Source organism: Kryptolebias marmoratus, linkage group LG12 (assembly GCF_001649575.2).
Source record: "Kryptolebias marmoratus isolate JLee-2015 linkage group LG12, ASM164957v2, whole genome shotgun sequence".
In the NCBI taxonomy this organism is placed as follows: Eukaryota; Metazoa; Chordata; class Actinopteri; order Cyprinodontiformes; family Rivulidae; genus Kryptolebias; species Kryptolebias marmoratus.
Genome location: NC_051441.1, coordinates 9291171 through 9308593, shown reverse-complemented (window position 1 = coordinate 9308593; position 17423 = coordinate 9291171). Strand labels below are relative to the sequence as shown.

General features: G+C 36.8%; 1 protein-coding gene across 1 annotated transcript; it reads right to left on the bottom strand.

Annotated features, from left to right (window-relative positions):
* Nucleotides 1-7253: 7253 nt before the first annotated feature.
* fscn2a (fascin actin-bundling protein 2a, retinal) lies at nt 7254-14927 on the bottom strand. The gene is made up of 5 exons (XM_017425288.2): nt 13888-14927; nt 10724-10880; nt 9909-10030; nt 9621-9788; nt 7254-8488 (listed from the first exon to the last, which is right to left on the bottom strand). The coding sequence occupies exons 1-5, from the start codon at nt 14708-14710 to the stop codon at nt 8283-8285; spliced, it is 1476 nt and encodes a 491-aa protein (XP_017280777.1). The 5' UTR covers nt 14711-14927; the 3' UTR covers nt 7254-8282.
* Nucleotides 14928-17423: the final 2496 nt, after the last annotated feature.

Sequence of the window (17423 nt, the reverse complement as noted above, 5' to 3'; positions counted from 1 at the left end):
CTTCAACTGAGAAATGAATTAAATGTAATTTTAACTAGGATCAAACTGGCTACTCAAAGATTTTAACTTGTGTGGCTGTTCTTCAAACCTTTTAAAACACATATTCATGTCTGTAATGCTTCAAAGAAGTCAGTTTTTGATGGGGAAAATTATTTTTAGAGACAACAACTTCAACATAGACTGAAAGAAAGGGCACATAATTTTATATGCATAATCTGTCTGTTAGCAAAATATTTCATGAACCACTAAATGGATTTAAAGAAAATTACCAGAAAAATCCACTGATAATCATCCTTAGCAAACACAAACATCTCTGTAACTCAATCAGTTTTACAGTTTTATAGATTTTTTTAGCTAAAATTTGTTGTGATAACAGCTGAGCGTCATCCCTTACACATACTCTGACTGCAAACAGATCATGCAAGATCTTTGTTTAAAACTTTGGCATGAAAGGCAGCACATGCCATGCACTTAAATCAATATGAAATTAAGAGAGACGAGGGCAAGCTTCCATAAATTAAGTAGTGACCGTGTTCAGTTAGTAATGTGAAATATAAAGTAAAAAACAAATCAAAACAAAAAGAAAGCAGGTCTTTATCAGAGGGCAATTCATTACCTCCCATATTGCACATATTGCAGTATATATGTGTATCATAAAACTCCCTAGATTCTGTTATGGCTTCTGAATTTGGTGTCCATCCCAAGATTAACAGTGGCCCCCCAACTAGAAGATTTTCTGCAGGTGCTTATTTTTCTGCAGGTGCTTATTTTAAGTGATTAAAATGACATAAAATCACATCTTTTCAGGTTGAAATGTAGAAAAAATGCCTTCAGGTGTGCATCAACTCACATAGGGTGGATAGCATTGCACATTTGGCCAAATTTACCTCTTTCTCTAGTGTAAAGCAGTCTGATGTACTGCGAGGGGATGGTGAGTAAAAGGCAATTTTCAGGTCCTGCCACAAATTCTGATTTGGTCTGAGCTTGGGAGTCCACACTACAGGGCATTCTGAGTCCATTCCTTTGTAGCCTATGGCTTTTGGTCTTGTTGCTGACTGGCAGGTAGATAAATCTTTAACTGAGGTTCTCTTGCTCACTGCAGCAGATTTCTTTCTCTCATTTTCTGCGTTCCTCCAAAAAGAAATCTAGTCATAGTATTCAAGGTTCTGTGGAAACAAAAGAAAAAGGTAGGGAAAAGGAGTGTTTTAACATCTAACACTGATTTTATTCAGACCGTGCACAATCAGTTTCTTTTTTTCATGTTTGATGAGGTCAAACAAAGCAGACAGATTTTTTAAAATTCATCTTTTTTATTTGAAGGCTTACTAAAATACAAAAGCTTATTCCAGATGTGGTTTAAACAATGGACCTGAAATCATTAAACAGGGATATTAAAATGTCATACCTAAGGGATGACAGTGAGACGGTGTCATTTTATTAGAAAAATCTGAGTAAACACTTGCAGTGGAGTTCTGGGAATAAACTGTACGCTTGCAGCATTTTTGTTAAGTGCTTTAGTTGATTTGGCAGATTGCTTGACGACATGAGGTTAACTCTGTCACATCATCTTTGCGCACAGTTTCACATTCATCTGAATACAGCATATCATCTTCAAATAACGACTACTGTTAAAGTAAATGCCCAACAGCACGAAACATTTACAATAGTTTCAAAGATTCACTGTACTTGTCAACTGAAAACATTAAGAAAACAATATAATACAGACAAAATACATCAACCTTAAAGGCAAGTGTCGGCTCTGTTTTCTTTAAGAGAAATATCAGTGAAGCCCTATTTTATGATGGGGGCTTTGCATAACTGCCCTCCACTCTCTTAACAGCAGCTTACTTAAAACTGTTGAGCTCTCTTTTAATAAAAAATGTCTTTGCTCACCAGGTGCTTGAATGCATTGCATGTCTTAATTACCCTCCATAGCCTTTTATCAGACTTCAAATCAAGACTTTGACTTGCCCATAATCGTTATTCTCCTCTTTTTGACTCAAAGTTTGCTGATTTTGTTAGCTTGCAGACAGGTTGCCTCATGCCATCTTTAAATATCCTTTTATATGAGGCAGAGTTTACAGTTTAATCAATGACACCACCACGCTACCTAAACCGTGATGCGATGAAGCAGACCAGAACGTTCCATCTCCAGGCTCCACAGTCGGTAAGAATCACTTTGGAGATGTGTTTTGTTCTACCTCACAATATTCTGAGATAACTAAATCCATCCAGTCAAACTGAATTTGTTGTTTTGTTCTGAAAGGAGAGCGCACAGTTGAAGGATTGTAAAACAGTTGTGTATGACATAGATGCACACCTATGTAAAAGGTTGCAGACCCGTGAATAAATCGATCATGTAAAAAGAATCAGTTTAATTTCTGTGTGGAGCTCCTAGACAAACATGAGAAACAAGCAGTGTTACTGTGTGAGAAGGCCTACATTTACATCTCTGATTATTAGTTCTGACCTCTCTGTGACACGTGGAGTCTGTCTCTGAAAGGCTGACTGCTCAGCATAATTGTTGAGCAGGGAACCGTTTACTACACCGTTACTCTTCATTCTAATATAAAACTGCTTTTCAGGCAAATAATAGTAAAATTTGTGTTTATGTACCGTGATGCCTTATCATCAATTATATTTAAATGGCACACTTTAATTGTAACACCTCACACATAAACACAGACAATTTTAATTTGTTTTGGAAAACACAGACTCGAGACACGGTGCTCCATAGGATTCTTTTCTTTAATGCAGCATCAATTGCACATTTCTGTCACTGTTTCCAAAAAGGAGAGATACCATCAGCCGACTTTAATGGCAAAACTGATTAGTGGTCAAACCCGTCTGTTGCAAGCCATGCATTATGCAGATACATCTGGGCCGCATTGTGCTGCACACACACTCATGCACTGAGGATATGGCAGGCAGAGTTCAATCAAAAAGCTTTTTATTTAAAATCACTTCCAATCAAATAAATACACCATTTGAAATCACACTGGCTTTGTATTCCAACTCTTCCTGGAAACTAAGGGTAATTTTCTGATTTTCTTCTTCTTTTCTTTTCTTCTTTTTTTTCCTAGAATAATGCACGTACTATCTTGACTGAAAGCAGCTTTGAAGTCACTCTTGTATTTTGATCTACGGAATCAGTTTTAGTCCCCTGCAGTCTGTCTCTCAGTTTGTCCTCTGCTGGTTTATATCTGACTGCAAACTCCTCAGAATCAATATTAAAACTTCAGCAACAACCAGTTAGAAGCTATTGTTGAAACAATTTGAATCGCAAAGACTTTACTATGATTTGACATAACAATCCCCTTCTGACAAGCGTAATTATCGCTATAATGCTTTTGTCTATTTGTGTGTTTGCTTGTCTGTAGTGTTAGTAAAATAACTCATGAACTAGCAGACGTATTTTAAAGAAACTCCCAGAAAGTGATCATTGGTTGTTCCTCTATAACTGATTCACTTTTAGAGTCAGTCCAGTTCAAGATGGCCACCCCAGCCAACAGTTAATGGGTCAGTTCTACAGCTGTTGCAGCAGTAGCAGAGATTCATACTCAACACATTCTCTTAGCTCATAATATCATTTCCAAGGTTTTGACCAAAACAGCTCTAACTCTGTCTCTTCTCACCATGAGATGGTTGTAGTTTAAAACTCTGACATGAAAGGCGGCGGGTGATTTGCATTCCTTTAAAGAATGCTCGTGCGTAAATTTAAAAAAAAAATCGATTTCCAAAAACGATTTTCATATTCGACCTACAATCTTTCACATCCACACCCACAGTTTTCAAAAACACGTGTTTAGGACGTGTGAGCGAGTGAAGACTTTGGTTTTGATTTGTGTCGCTTGTGTTCTAATTTGCTTCCGTTTGCACCTTTAGACACTTCTATTTCCTCCTGCTCAGTGATCAGTTCGGCATTGACTATCTTCCCGGGAAATATTAGCGTTGCAATCAAATGACTTTCTGTCTTGACAGATTCATTAAAGAGATTGGCTTAAAATTGAGTAATCTATGTAATATCCCGACTCTGGAAGATGCAGAAAAAGTGTAATAGCTAAGTGATTCGCCGAAAGGTAGGAAAGGCAGAGAGCAAAAAAATGACCTGTTATTTGTTTCTGATAACAGAAGTACATTTTTCTCTGTCCACTCTGTTCTTGTTACACAGGAAATCAATATGGCTGTCTTTCTTCTTCACTGACTCCCCCTCAGATTGTCTGTCTGCTTGTCTTGTTTTTGAGAGAAGAGATTTGGTGTCTTTTTTTTTTTCTGTTTACAAGTTTTAATTCTCTAGTGTTGTAACTCGTGTATTTCTCAGCTTCCAGTTTCCCATTCTCTGCCTTTAATTTGTTCGGTTTTGTGAGAGTACAGATGTATGTTAAAGTCATTTACTGTAGCTCAGTAGGCTTGTCTTTGTTATCTGTCTTTGTAGTTAGTGGTGGTTGAAGTTGGGCTCAAGAGGTTTACAGATCTGTATTGTTCCTTTTGTTCACTGAATCCTAATTAAAAGTGGAAACTCTGTCCGCTTCAGTGTAGCATAAAGTGTGTTTATTTGCATTAGTCTGGATTGTGGTAAAGCTTATAATTAGAATCTGACTGTCACTTATGATTCTAGCAATGAAAAATGCTAAGCTGGTGAACCATTTAATTACACCCTATAGATTTATTATTGTGTTGCTTTGCTTTTTATCTGTTTCTCCAGGATTTGATCATTCCAACTGGTGGCTCTTCTTGTTGTTGAGATCTAACTTTGGCCGTTGTTTACTGTCTTTATTATATTGTGCCTCTCATGCAATATTGATATTTTCTTCAAAGAAAGCAGGGAGGAAGCTAAATAAAACCTTGAAGAGCTGCACTAAAGCTTGAGTACACTAGTAGATGTGAATGTCTCTTTTTAAATCATGTTTTGGTTAAGAATATTGATTAGGAAGATGAACAAATAACTTTTTATTACCATTGTTCAGAGCAACATAAGATGTAGGCTGACTTAATGAGTATTTTTGTACAACACTGAGTTATGAAACAATGGCAGTGATTTTTATTGTTCTTGAGCAATTAATTTTTGTACTCATTTTGTACTCTTAACAATCTTTTTAAGAACTACTTTTGACACTTTTTTTCTAATGATTGCATGGAAGAACTTGTTAAAATGCTTTGTCAGTCTGTTTCAAAGTAAAAGATTAAAATCTTTTCAGTTGTATGAACGGGAGGCAATTAATAAGATCAGTGGAAAAAAACCGGCAGCAAAGTGTTGATGGAAAACATGTTAAGCTGATGGAAAGTTTTGTTATGCATCTGCTTGTGTCAAAGAGAGGCAGCTCATATTCCTAGGGGGGAAAAAAAGTGTTTTTGTTGCGAGTAAGTGTTATACTTACATTTACATCCTATAACTACAGAAGAAGCTGTTATCAGGAGAACCTGGCAGACTGCCTATAAAATCATGCTTTTTCTCAGAAACATATGATTATGCTCTGTAGGTGGCAGCTAAGTCCATTTAAAAAGTTGAAAGTGAAAACAGTTATTAGGAAATCAGTTCCAGTCTTCTGATTTTTTTTTTCTTTATGTTTTTTTACTTTTATGGTTTATATGATTGTTGTGGCCAGAACCAGATATGTAATTTTACAGCTGCTGACGTAATAGAAAGAGCTAAGCAGACACACATTGCCACCTAGTGTAGTGAAGAAAATCATTTTCTCACAGACTAAAATAAGAACCAGCTGATCGTTGGCCAGACAGCTGCCAGGTGAAGTTGGGCAGAAATAAAGCCATTAAGATTTGTCTTGACATCAAACAGCAATAATAATAATGATAACAATAATAATAATAATAATAATGATAAAACTACAACATTTACAACAGAGGACCTGACACATTGGTTGAATACGGCCTTTTATTTAATTTATTTATTTATTTATTTCACCTTATCAATAGTTTTATCTACATTCCTGCTGTATTATTTGTTTTTAAATTTATGTATAATTATTAAATTATTGATGTTCTAAGTTCCTTTAAAAACTTATTTTTAACTCTCATTGGCAACATTGCCAAGAATGTACATCAACCCATATTATATTGTTTCATATCATATTATATAATTTCATATTATATTGTATTTTGTTGTACCATATTGTATAATATTGTGTCATATAGTATTGCATTGCATCATGTTGTATCATATTATATTAAATCATATCACATTGTTCTCTTTTATATTGTAAAGTCTCATATTATTATTGAATATTTAAAATAAACTTTTCCTTTCTCTTTCTTGTTAGTGTTTGGTACATTGATATATTTTTTAATGCAGGCTTATGATATTGAAATGAAGGTTGCAGAAGGTTATTTTTTATCTTCTGGTACTGACTTTACTACCCAACATAGAACATAGTTAAGCTTCTGTGCTCTCCTCTGTAAAACTTAAGGAGCCAACCGGTTATTTTCAAGTTTTTTTATTGTCAACATTTTAAAAATCTCATCAGAAACCCAAAACAGAACACAACTCTGTGAATGAAATACAGTCTAAATTAAAAATGGCCAGACGGTCTAGCAGGTCTAGTACAGGTTACATGATTACCCAAGCATTTTAGAACCTGTTGCCAAAATATGTTCATTAATTGCAGAATAAACAGATTTAGGAACTTAAGGAACTACTGTGATTTAAATACTGACAAGAAAACAAGTGTTATAATCTACAAGGGTAATTATACTCAACATTAGATTATCCTGTGTGCTGAAGATGAAAATCGGTGCAAACAAAGTCTATGCCTTTGTTAATGTGACTGATTCTAAGAAATAGTCAGTTCATTCTCGAGACTGAGTCAAAAGGAGGCTATTTACTTAGGAACTGTTGGTTTGAGGAAGTGTTGAGAAGATAAAAGGGATTCTTATCAGCTGGATGTTCTTGGCTCAAAGATAAATCGGCTCTGTCAACAAGTTTTCTCGTACCTTTAAAGAAGGTGTAGTTTGCTTACAAATTACAACCCACAGTCACATGGCTGATAAATCAATTGTCTGCATTTCATATTTATATTCAAAATATTGCGAGCCTTCATGGGAGTTTCAAGTTGTCCGACAATTTTTGTCTAAAATGTGTCAAATAGCTGTCAAATATTGTAAGCCATTTAGCTGTGTTTCAGAAAAATATATGCAATAAAAATCCATTTTATATATATATATATATATATATATATATATATATATATATATATATATATATATATATATATATACATACATATATATATATTTATATTACCACCCACTTTGCGACATAAAAACTGGCATAGGAATCTATAAAAAAGTAGAGTGGCTAAGGCCCCCAGGCAAAACACAAGACAAGCACTTTCAGACTTCTCAGCAAGTACATTAAAATGCTTTAAGTGTGCTCCTCTTTGGTTTATTGCTCATTCCTGATCTGTTTGTATGGTAATACTAGTAATATTTTTTTTTTTTTGCCAAAACATGTCTGAACTTAGCACTTTCTGCAAACCTGACCTCAGTTATTTGTGGATTTAATGTGTACTGACAGTATTGCTGAGGTGTGTGTGTCATTTTCTTTCATGTCCACTTCATTTACTTCATAATTGCTCTTTTATGCAAGCTGTAAATGGTCCATTGGTATAAATGAAAACCCCACTGGCTCAGTCATTTACTGTTTTTCTAGACAATTATGTGTTATTTTTGTTTTGCTTCAATACCATTTTTTTTTATTGAACATGTATAAAAAATGACTCAAAATAAAGAAAATTGTAAAAGTGAGATCCTGATCGATATGGCTGTCTAGTCACATGTAGTCTAATGCCTACACAGAAAAAAGTTAAATATTTGTGCAGAGATTATATCCTTTTATTTTGTGAAAGAACAAAATGCATCAGCATTGATATATTGCCTGATATATATATCTTGTTTGTTAGGATTTACATTAGTTGTAGAATGTGATAGTTTTCATTTGTTGCCTTTAAAAACCTGTTTTATAAATACACTAAACAGAAAATTTGTCAAATTTACAGGGATGAGCACTAACATTTCATTTGATTATGGCATTTTTTTCTCATTTCAAAGACATCTATTATTCACAAAAAAAAGTACCCACAAAAATACCCACTTATTTTTCTACATGTTCCCACATTTTTCCAATTAAAAAAACCTCAAAAACATGGAATTGGGTTCCTAGTATAAAAACAGGCAAGTTATGCTGTCAGTCCACTTCATTAGAGCTGATAAAAGCAAGTCTTGCACCTTTGATATTACGCTCTTTTTGAGAACCTTGTGAGAATGCATCAGTACTCCCACAGGCAAGATGCGTCAAGAGACGCACCGTCACACATAAGCGTGCCTCCCTGGTCTCCACGGAGATACTTCTCATTGGAGCCTTTGATGGCGATGCGTCCATGCTCTGGAAACTCAAGAAAAAAGTCCTCTGACTTTTCTCCATCTGAGCTCACGAGGCCACTGCTTGAGACGTACCAGAACATTCCATTCACACCTGCAGATAGATATCAATTGATTACATTTCAATTATTTGTTCAAATAAAGTCAGATATATGGTATATACATGCTGTTTAATAACATAATAAAATGACTGCCATGGTAAAGTCAGATGCATGCCTCTTAGTTCCAAGGTTTCAGGACAAAACTAAACTAAAGCCAAAATGCAGAGAGAGTCATTAATACATAAAACTGTTTCAAGGTCATAAAGGACCAGTCACCCTTGAGATGCCCTCTGGCCATCTACAAATGTGCAAATTGAGCCAGGCACATTCCACAACAATGTGATCTTACACAAAGGAAGCCGTAGGAACGGTGCAGCTCATACAGCAGTGCTGAAATGGAGAACTACTCATAAAATAGGTGTTGGACATCTCTCACTCTAAATTCCACAGCTGGCTGGTCACACAGGCTGTTTGCCTGACTATATCACACCCTTATGCTCCAATGCCAGCTTACTCTTACACATACTGTCTATTTTGGCTCTGTGACTACCTTCCCTAATGGCTCACAGTGGTGGGATGACTTCAGCCCCTCAATCCACTTTAGTTGTTTTATAAATCACACCAAGCTGGAAAGAAGGCATCTCAGGCTCAGCTTGAAAGTGTTTCATGAAAGGGGGTGAATGAGTCAACCATGAATTCCACCACAAACTAAAGTATCATTGTAAAATATGAGGCCATCTGCCTGACAGCTGAAGCTTAGCCAAAACTGGGCCATGCAATAGGGCAATGATCTGGAGCATACAGCAGCAAATCTGAAATAAAATGCCTCAAAAAGTAAGGTGTTTAATGGCCCAGTCAAAATCCAGACCTGAATATAAAAGAAGGGCTGCGATAGGGTCATACAGAAGATGATTGCTTCAAGTTATTGCTGCTAAAGTTGGTTGCACAGAGTAGTGAATCATTTTCCACACATCACTTCAGTATTTTGGCTTGTCTTTAATTAAAATAAATACAGCCTGTCACATATTGTCATTCATCTAAGGTTTTCATTTTAGGACCTGGTGAAGAGCAAATGATCTTTTTTAGGCCAATAAGTTAAACGTTACAACAAAATTTGACTGTTCCCCCTTTTTGCCCTGACTGTAGGTGTTAAAGAGCATGTTATGCATACATAAAAACTCTGACTTTTTATATTGTAGGCTCCGTTGTTGAAGATCAATGAGAAGATGTCATAGACAGATCGATTGGCGTCCAGAGTGTTAGAGCTCTTGTGGTGACACACAAAGCCGTTCTCTCCACGGAGGATCAGCATCGGGCGGTTGATGAGTTTCATCAGGAATAATTCGTCATCACCTGCAATGATTGATACATGTTGCTCGTCGTGCATGTATGGACCGATATAGAACAGATTGTGGCAATAATTTCAGACCATCACAGTACTGAATCTCAAGTGAGTTGTCTGAAAGCACTTACCCACTGTATCGCTGACCGCTGAGAGCTGCCCATTTTTCTTTGTGCACACATATTTCCCATTACTTGCCTTGAGTGCTACCCTGTGTCCTCGCCACTCAATGTCAAACATTGTGTTGACCTCTCTGGAGGGGGAACATGAATAGGCAGATGGAGAAAAAAAAAGAAAGAAAGAATAAAATTAAAGGCCTTCCCTGAAGGAATGGATATTGCCTGTCATCTTTCATGCCAGAGTTTTAAGCTAGGATCATCTTATCTTGAAAAATGAGGAAGTTATAGCTATTTTTGGCAATGTCATGTGATATTATGATATCTCGAGTGATCTTCTGTTCGTGCTTGGAGTACGTGTTGTGATTGCCACATCAGATTTTACCTCAATATCTGTAAAATTCACTGGCTTATAAATAATTTTTTTGTGTAGGCCAAGGCCAGTTAGCTGCTGTAGCCATCTTGAGTTGGGTTGATTCCAAAAGTTAATCAGTCGCACATACATCCAGTGATTAGTTTCTGCATGTTTCATGAGAATTTGGCCAGGAGTTCAGGAGCTATTATGGTAACAGGCAGAGACACAAACACACACACTGGCAGATACAGGCAAGAACATTATTGTCAGCAGGCGACAGTAATATAAAACAAGATAATGGACTGCCTAAAATAAAGTCTAACAGTACAACAATAACTATATACGCTTTGTGTAAATTAGTTGGTTAGTATGTGCTTGTCCTATAGGTGTCTGTTATACTAGAACATTATTGTAAATACATTTATGTGTTATTCATATACAAATCTTTTCTTTAATAGCCCTTAAAGCTACTTACACATCTGTGGCGGTGGACTGGATCTCTCCGTGAGTCACTAAAGTCCAGTAGGATCCTCCATTGGTTCTGAACATAGACTTTTTGCTCTCCTTATCTATCTCCATCTGGAACGTCTCCATGTCTGTCTCCACATCCTGATTGGCTGAGATACTCACTCCTGGTAATAAGGAAGGAAGAGACATTTGCAATAACTGGGCTTTTTTTTTTTTAGATTTATTTTAATTATAATACCCCCACCCCCTGAACGATTTTTGAATCTAATCTTGTTTAATTCAAAGTTTAGGTACAGAATTAATTCAGCAGTAATTACATCTATTCTGGTATATTTCCTGTATCACATATTATTGTGTTATTTACAGTGACTCATTAAAGGTGTTTTCCTCCTCGTAGGCAGCAAGTAAGGTTAGCTATCCAAATAAATTATTTTATTTGATCATTTCTTCATGCTATGATTTTCACTTATTAAATGTAACACCCTAGAGGTTAAACACATCATCATTTACTATTCTTGATTCAGATATTTTTGTTGCTTAATTGTTCTATTTATTTATTTTTTCTGTTTTCCACTCTAGTTGTTTAAATACTCCCTTTGAGCTGAAGAGCCTCCTATTTTCTATTATCTTTAGTCAGGTGTATTAGTAGTTTATTACAGTTATCCTATTTTAAGTATTTACTAAGAAGATGGTGGTTTGTGAAAGAGATAGCGTCATTTAAGAACAAATATTATGTGTCACCTTGGAAGTTCTTTTGAACTGTTTTGTTAAGCAAATTGCAAATTTCTCCTGAGTCCATTATGCACAGTTTGGTGACATCTAGTGGTTCAAATTTCAAACAGTAACATACAAGGTTTAGAAATAAACTATATAAACTATATAATTTTTAGATAAAACTTTAGGGTGGAATAAAAAACACAATTCCTTGCAATAATAGCATCCCTTTAATAGTAATTATCATTTTATATTTTTTGCATTTTTCCCAAGAGAACTTTCTAAATATTATCAAACTTTAAGCATAAAAAGGGTTTTGAGAGGAAATCTTGCTCACCAGATTATAAGAAAAACAAATTAGACTGATATGGAGATTTTGTTGTAACATTATTTTGATGTTGTGATGTTTTTGCTCTTTGTTTCCTACTTTAAAAACAGCATTAGAGTTTTTTTTTTCTTCTTCTAAGTTTGGAAAGGTTGAATGAACAAATAAATAATAATTTATGAACAAATAAATAATAATTTGGGAAAAGAATCATTTTAAATGAATGTTTACTGGCTGTCTGTGAACCATACAGATTTCCTTGTGTAAACTTTTGCTCTTAAGCAAATTCCCTCAGTACCTTGTGATTTGTTTTGTATGCAAAGAGACAGTTGAAGACAATAGCAAACTGTGTCATTGTTTATAGTCTTTGAATCTTCTGCTCTTTAAACTCATATGCTTCACTTGCATCCAGTCCGGTGTTGCTTACTTAATCCACATGTATAAACTCTAGTTGGTAGGGTGTGTCAGCTGCTGTGATTACACAGACACATAGCCTGTAATTGAACTGTGTCTGCTGTAGTTTAATTTAGGTGCCACAGAAATATCCTTCAACCTTTCTTTTAATCCCGTTACAACGCTAATCCCCTTCAGTCACCCCCTCCATCCTTCCTGCTCATTCGCACGCTGTAATTCCCTCAGTGGTGAAATGCAAATCTGCACTGCAGGGCCCACTAAGCAGCTTTCAGTGCCTTGGGCCTTAAAAAACATGAAGCTGCCACAAGCCCAAATACTGTAAAAAAAATAATGTTATTGTCCTGTTTAATAAAGGTGGAGCACAAGTTTGATGAACTGTTCCCTTTTTTAGAAATTAACAATGCAGGCATTTATTCACACATAAGCATAACAATGCCTGTGTTCAAAAGTTAACCTAAAAATCGACTTTAGTGCCAAAGAATTGTCAAGTAAGTTTGCAAATATAAAAAGAAAGACATGCTATAAATATGTTTGTGGGTTTGAAGATGCAAGAGAACAAAATTTGCTCCTGTTTTTTTTTTTCACACTACACAATTAAACTCAGCCAAGCAGATGACACAGTGCAGGCTTCATGTCACTGATATGTCTAAATAAACCTGCTGCTGCTTTATTACCATATTATCAGGCTTTATGAGAATTTCACTTAATGGGCGATAGTAAAGTGCGAGTAGCTGCAAGAATTAAAGCCTATTGGCAGTAAGTGACACCACTGTAGCTCAGATCTGCCCTGGAGTCATTTGCACACTACTTAATCTTTAAAGGACACACAGTGAAAATGACAAAGCCCATTACCACAATGACCTCCACAATATGGCTACCAGCATTCTGGATCCAACATGTAGACAAAAAAAAAAGCTGAGTTAGCTTCCAGATTTGCTGTTTTTATGACTGAAAAAGAATCTTTTTGAAGAATCAAATATAATAATATAAAGCAGGATGATAATAAAAGTCAGATGATGCCCACAAAGCCTAATAATGGTTCTGATCCACTTCTATGTGTGTTAAATGGTACATTGTGACATTGTACAAGTAAGCAACTTTATTTAAGCTCACCTTAATATCAAAATCTGCAAAATCTAATCCTTTAAATTGTCTAGTGAATACATTTTTATTATAATTTTCCAAATTTAGAAATTAAAGTTTGGGATACATCAAAATAAAGTGTAAAATAAACTCAAAACTGAAGTAAAATTGAGCATCTGATGTTGTCTGAAACATCAGACAAACATCTCATAGTTTATTTAACTGTGTAAAATAAACTATGAACAGCTCAAAAATCTATGTCTGCTGCAAAGAAGAATATCAACATGTCAGTTTTTAGGTTTTTAGAGTGATCTTCACAATGTCCTGTTTTCTTTCATGAGAATTCATCTTTGGCAAACATATGAGCATTTTATATTTGTTTCTCCATTTGTTATATTTAAAAAACTTTTACCTGACCTTGTGTTATGTTCAAGATTTCCTAAATTACATTCATATGAAATCAAATCGAATCATTCAACCATTTTAAATGATTACTAACCTTTTAAATCAGTAAATACCAACACTAAATTTGAAAGAAACCCATGTTCTGTTTGAAACAAAAGAGTTACTTGGAGCTGAGTTGTGATTACATGAAACTAACATACTTTTCTAAAGACTACCTTATAGTTTATTACCTTGCTTGACTGAAACAAATCTTTTGTTGGCAGCTTGAAATACTACTTGTGGGTGACTCTCCTCCAGATCAAAAAGTTCATCTTTTCCAGGCTTGGAGCATCGACCGGAGCGCAGCGTTCCTGTGGGGCCCACTGGGGTCAGATATTTCCCATCGCAATCCTTAAAGGCCAGTTTGCCAGATTTCAGCTCCAGTGTGAAGCTGGTTGTGCTGTTGTTCTCCTTCACCAGTTTGCCGTCGTTGCTGAGGAATCGGCTGTCGCAGGTCTTCAGGTTGTATTTGCCATCCTGGTACACCAAGGTGACCAGCGAGTCCACCCCCCAGGGGATGTTGCTGTCCACTGAGATCTCACCATCTGAGGCAGACAGGTGGGCATAGCGTTTACGTGCCACGCTGAGGAGGCTGGCCTGTGGATGTAAAGCCAGATGAACAGCCCAGAGCTCCTGCTCCCCGATGGCTTGAGCAAAGCAGGACAGATAGTCAGCTGAGCCTCCAAAATAACGCTGGTATGGTTCTGACTGCAGCGCCCAGCGACCGTCAGACTGGGGCACTATGAGGAAACGGCATTCAGGGTCAGGCTTTTCTGCCCCACATGTGATCTTCCCATCTTTGTCCGAAGCCAGATAACGTCCCAGGTGGCTGCGTAGGAAGACAACTTGACCATCTTGCTCGTCCTGCTCCAAGGTCCAAATTTGTTTCTTCTTCAGACTGATGCCTGAAGCGTTAACTTTGAAGCCGAAGGCCTCAGCTGTCAGGTAGCGGCTCCCATAGTTAATTAGACCAAACTGAAGCTTCAGAGCCCGGTTAATTCCGTTAGTGGGCATGCTTTGACCAGGCCGCAAGTCAAGACAGCAAGCAGAGACGTTTAGGACAAACAAGGAAAAGTAGGCATGAGACTGAAAATCAAAACTAAAATATCTTCCCTTTTTGTGTCCTACAAGCTGTGAAATAAATCCACTTATCTCCCTTGATGGATTGTTCCTTCCGTCTCAAGCCACTTTCTCTCTTCTCCCCGGAGGGCTCAAACAGGCACTTGCTCTCGGTTCCTTAATGAGTTAGGATTAAAATCAGCAGGACCCAGCACCTCAATCCAACAAGCTGCTGACGTCACAAACCAGTGCACCAACCACAAACCTCTCCTCCCTCACTCTCCTTCTCCAGTTTACAGTCGCTGCTGTTTCATTCTCTTATCTGTTTCACATCTTCGTCCATTTTGCTATCTCTTCTGTTTCTGAATCGTCTCCTGTCTTCCCCCTGTTAACTCACTAACACACTTGTGTGTCAGCCAGTATTCGGTTCTCACTCATTCTCAGCTCCGTATAGAGACCACACTATCCAACCCAAGGATTATCCTAGCTTTGATCTGCAACCACACCAGTCTAATTGGAGAATGTCTAGAGAGTAAAGGTGCTTTTGTTTGCACCCTGCTGCTTTTTATTAAAAAAAAAGATTTTAACTAACAGTTCTCATGTTTCATGTGAGGGAGTTCATGTCATTCCATCTCCCATGAAGACACTTTCAGTTTCGCTTAAGACTTGATGCAGGGACTAAATCTGCATTCACAAAGAAGCTCTTTCACTCCACATTGGAGCTGCAGTTTTACACATGGATGACTGATTTAGAGTCGTCTTAAATCCTAAAGCAGTTAAAAGGTTTCTTTATGAAGTTAGTGCACCAGTTTGCAACTTACAGGTCCAGTGAGGCTCTCGGGCAGGAACATTACCTCAAGTCAGATTTATTTCCATATGTGAAGTTCGTAAGCTTTTAGCTGAAAGGAATTTGACTAATGCTGATTTGAATGTGCATTCATTTGCCTTCTCTCCACTCCTACCTTGTTTGATTCTCAGTGCTGTACTTTCTAATCTTCTAAACCCTTACGTATTATTCTGCTATTGCAGTTAATAAAAGAGGATGAGACTCCATGCACCCTCGTGACCTTTGTCACAGTGCATGCGACGATCACTCTTTGTAAGAGCATTACCTCCTTCGTTCACAGGTTCCCGAGGATGGTGAGAGTAAACCCAAAGACAACAGCATGGTCTGAACACCAAGCTGCTGGATTCAGAATACAGTAAGAAGAACATCAATACTTGATATTGTTTAACGTTGTTGGGTGCTGATTTGGGGTTGACATTTAACAGTGATCAGCATGGAGATGACACTCTATCATAGGGGATTAATAGTCTAATGCTAATCCAAGGATGAAGGTTGGCAAACCCAACAGAAAGTGTTTTAGAGCACAAATAGGTGCTTAAGTACAATTTTTTAGAAGGTGAGGAGATATATAGAGAAATCCGTAGAGTGCATCAGATAAAGAAAGTATATTAGCATCCATTCTTTCTTTGATGAACAGATGTCTACTGCTGCCATTTGTCTCAGCTATACATACTAAAACCTGAAAACTCAGATGCTGGTTAAAGCCGTTGGGTCATAGGTTGGGTTGGTTTGACCACAAATTGGCTTAAAAAGTTTGACCCAGTGCTGGGTCAATTGGATTCTTTTTAACACAGCATTCTTTTGTTTACCCAACATGGTATTTAGTATACTTGGACATTGCTTCACAAAAAAGCTCTCAAGAATTTTATCATGATGACTCGTCTCTGCAAGGCTAAAGCATGGGTAGGCAATCCTGGTCCTCGTGGGCCACCATCCTGCATGTTTTACTCGTTTCTCTGCTCCAACACACCTGATTTGAATGGGTGGGTGATTAACAGGCTTCTGCAGAACATGAAGAGGTAATTCAACCACTGAATCAGGTGTGATGGAGCAGAGAAACAAGTAAAACATGCAGGATAGTGGCCCTCGAGGACCAGGATTGCCTGCCTCTCGTCTAAAGACTAAAGAGTAATAAAAATATACATGATGTGTCTAGGTTAAATATTTAAAGTGTCTGTAAATGTTTCTTCCCAAACAGGTTATGCTACCTGGCAAATATGTCTATAAGTATATAGATACAGACAGACTTTTTTCGCAATAACAGTCAGCTGCACTCAGGATGTTGAGAGGAAACAGAGCTTGAGAAAAAAATCCAAATCTTTCCCTCCACATTTCTGATTGCTGGAGTTTTATTTCTGGCAAGTTACAGAAAATGTTAGACACAGCTCAGTGATTCCGCAGCTCAAAGTTGTGGAGGTACATGGTTCTGGATGCTGCTCAAGCTTCAACTACCTCAGTGGAAAGATTCTGACAGTTCCCCTGAAGAAACTCAGAATCCTCCAGTAATTGCTGAGTTTTGTGCTATGATAGAGAAGATACTGAGAAGCAAAAATGAATAAAAGAACAAATCACAGGTTCTTAGTGATGCTATAATTTGTTGCTGAGGCAATTTTCTGACTTTCATTCAACACATCAGTGTATAACACAGGTTTGCTTGTTCAAATATCATGAACTGGTGATGTTAAGCTTGTGTTACCATGCTGAAACATTGTTGTGTTAAACCTTAAAGTTACATCCATGAAGTGGCAATTATAACTGTTGTTTCCCTTTTTGCATTAAAATGAAATATTTTTAACACAAACTGTCATCATCATTTTAACT

Coding starts and splice junctions, on each gene's coding strand:
- fscn2a (XM_017425288.2), bottom strand. CDS start 14,710: ATGCCCACTAACGGAATTAACCGGGCTCTGAAGCTTCAGTTTGGTCTA. Junction 10,881..13,887: donor ATTTGTTTCAGTCAAGCAAG/GTAATAAACTAT, acceptor CCTTATTACCAG/GAGTGAGTATCTCAGCCAAT. Junction 10,031..10,723: donor CAGTCCACCGCCACAGATGT/GTAAGTAGCTTT, acceptor TTCCCCCTCCAG/AGAGGTCAACACAATGTTTG.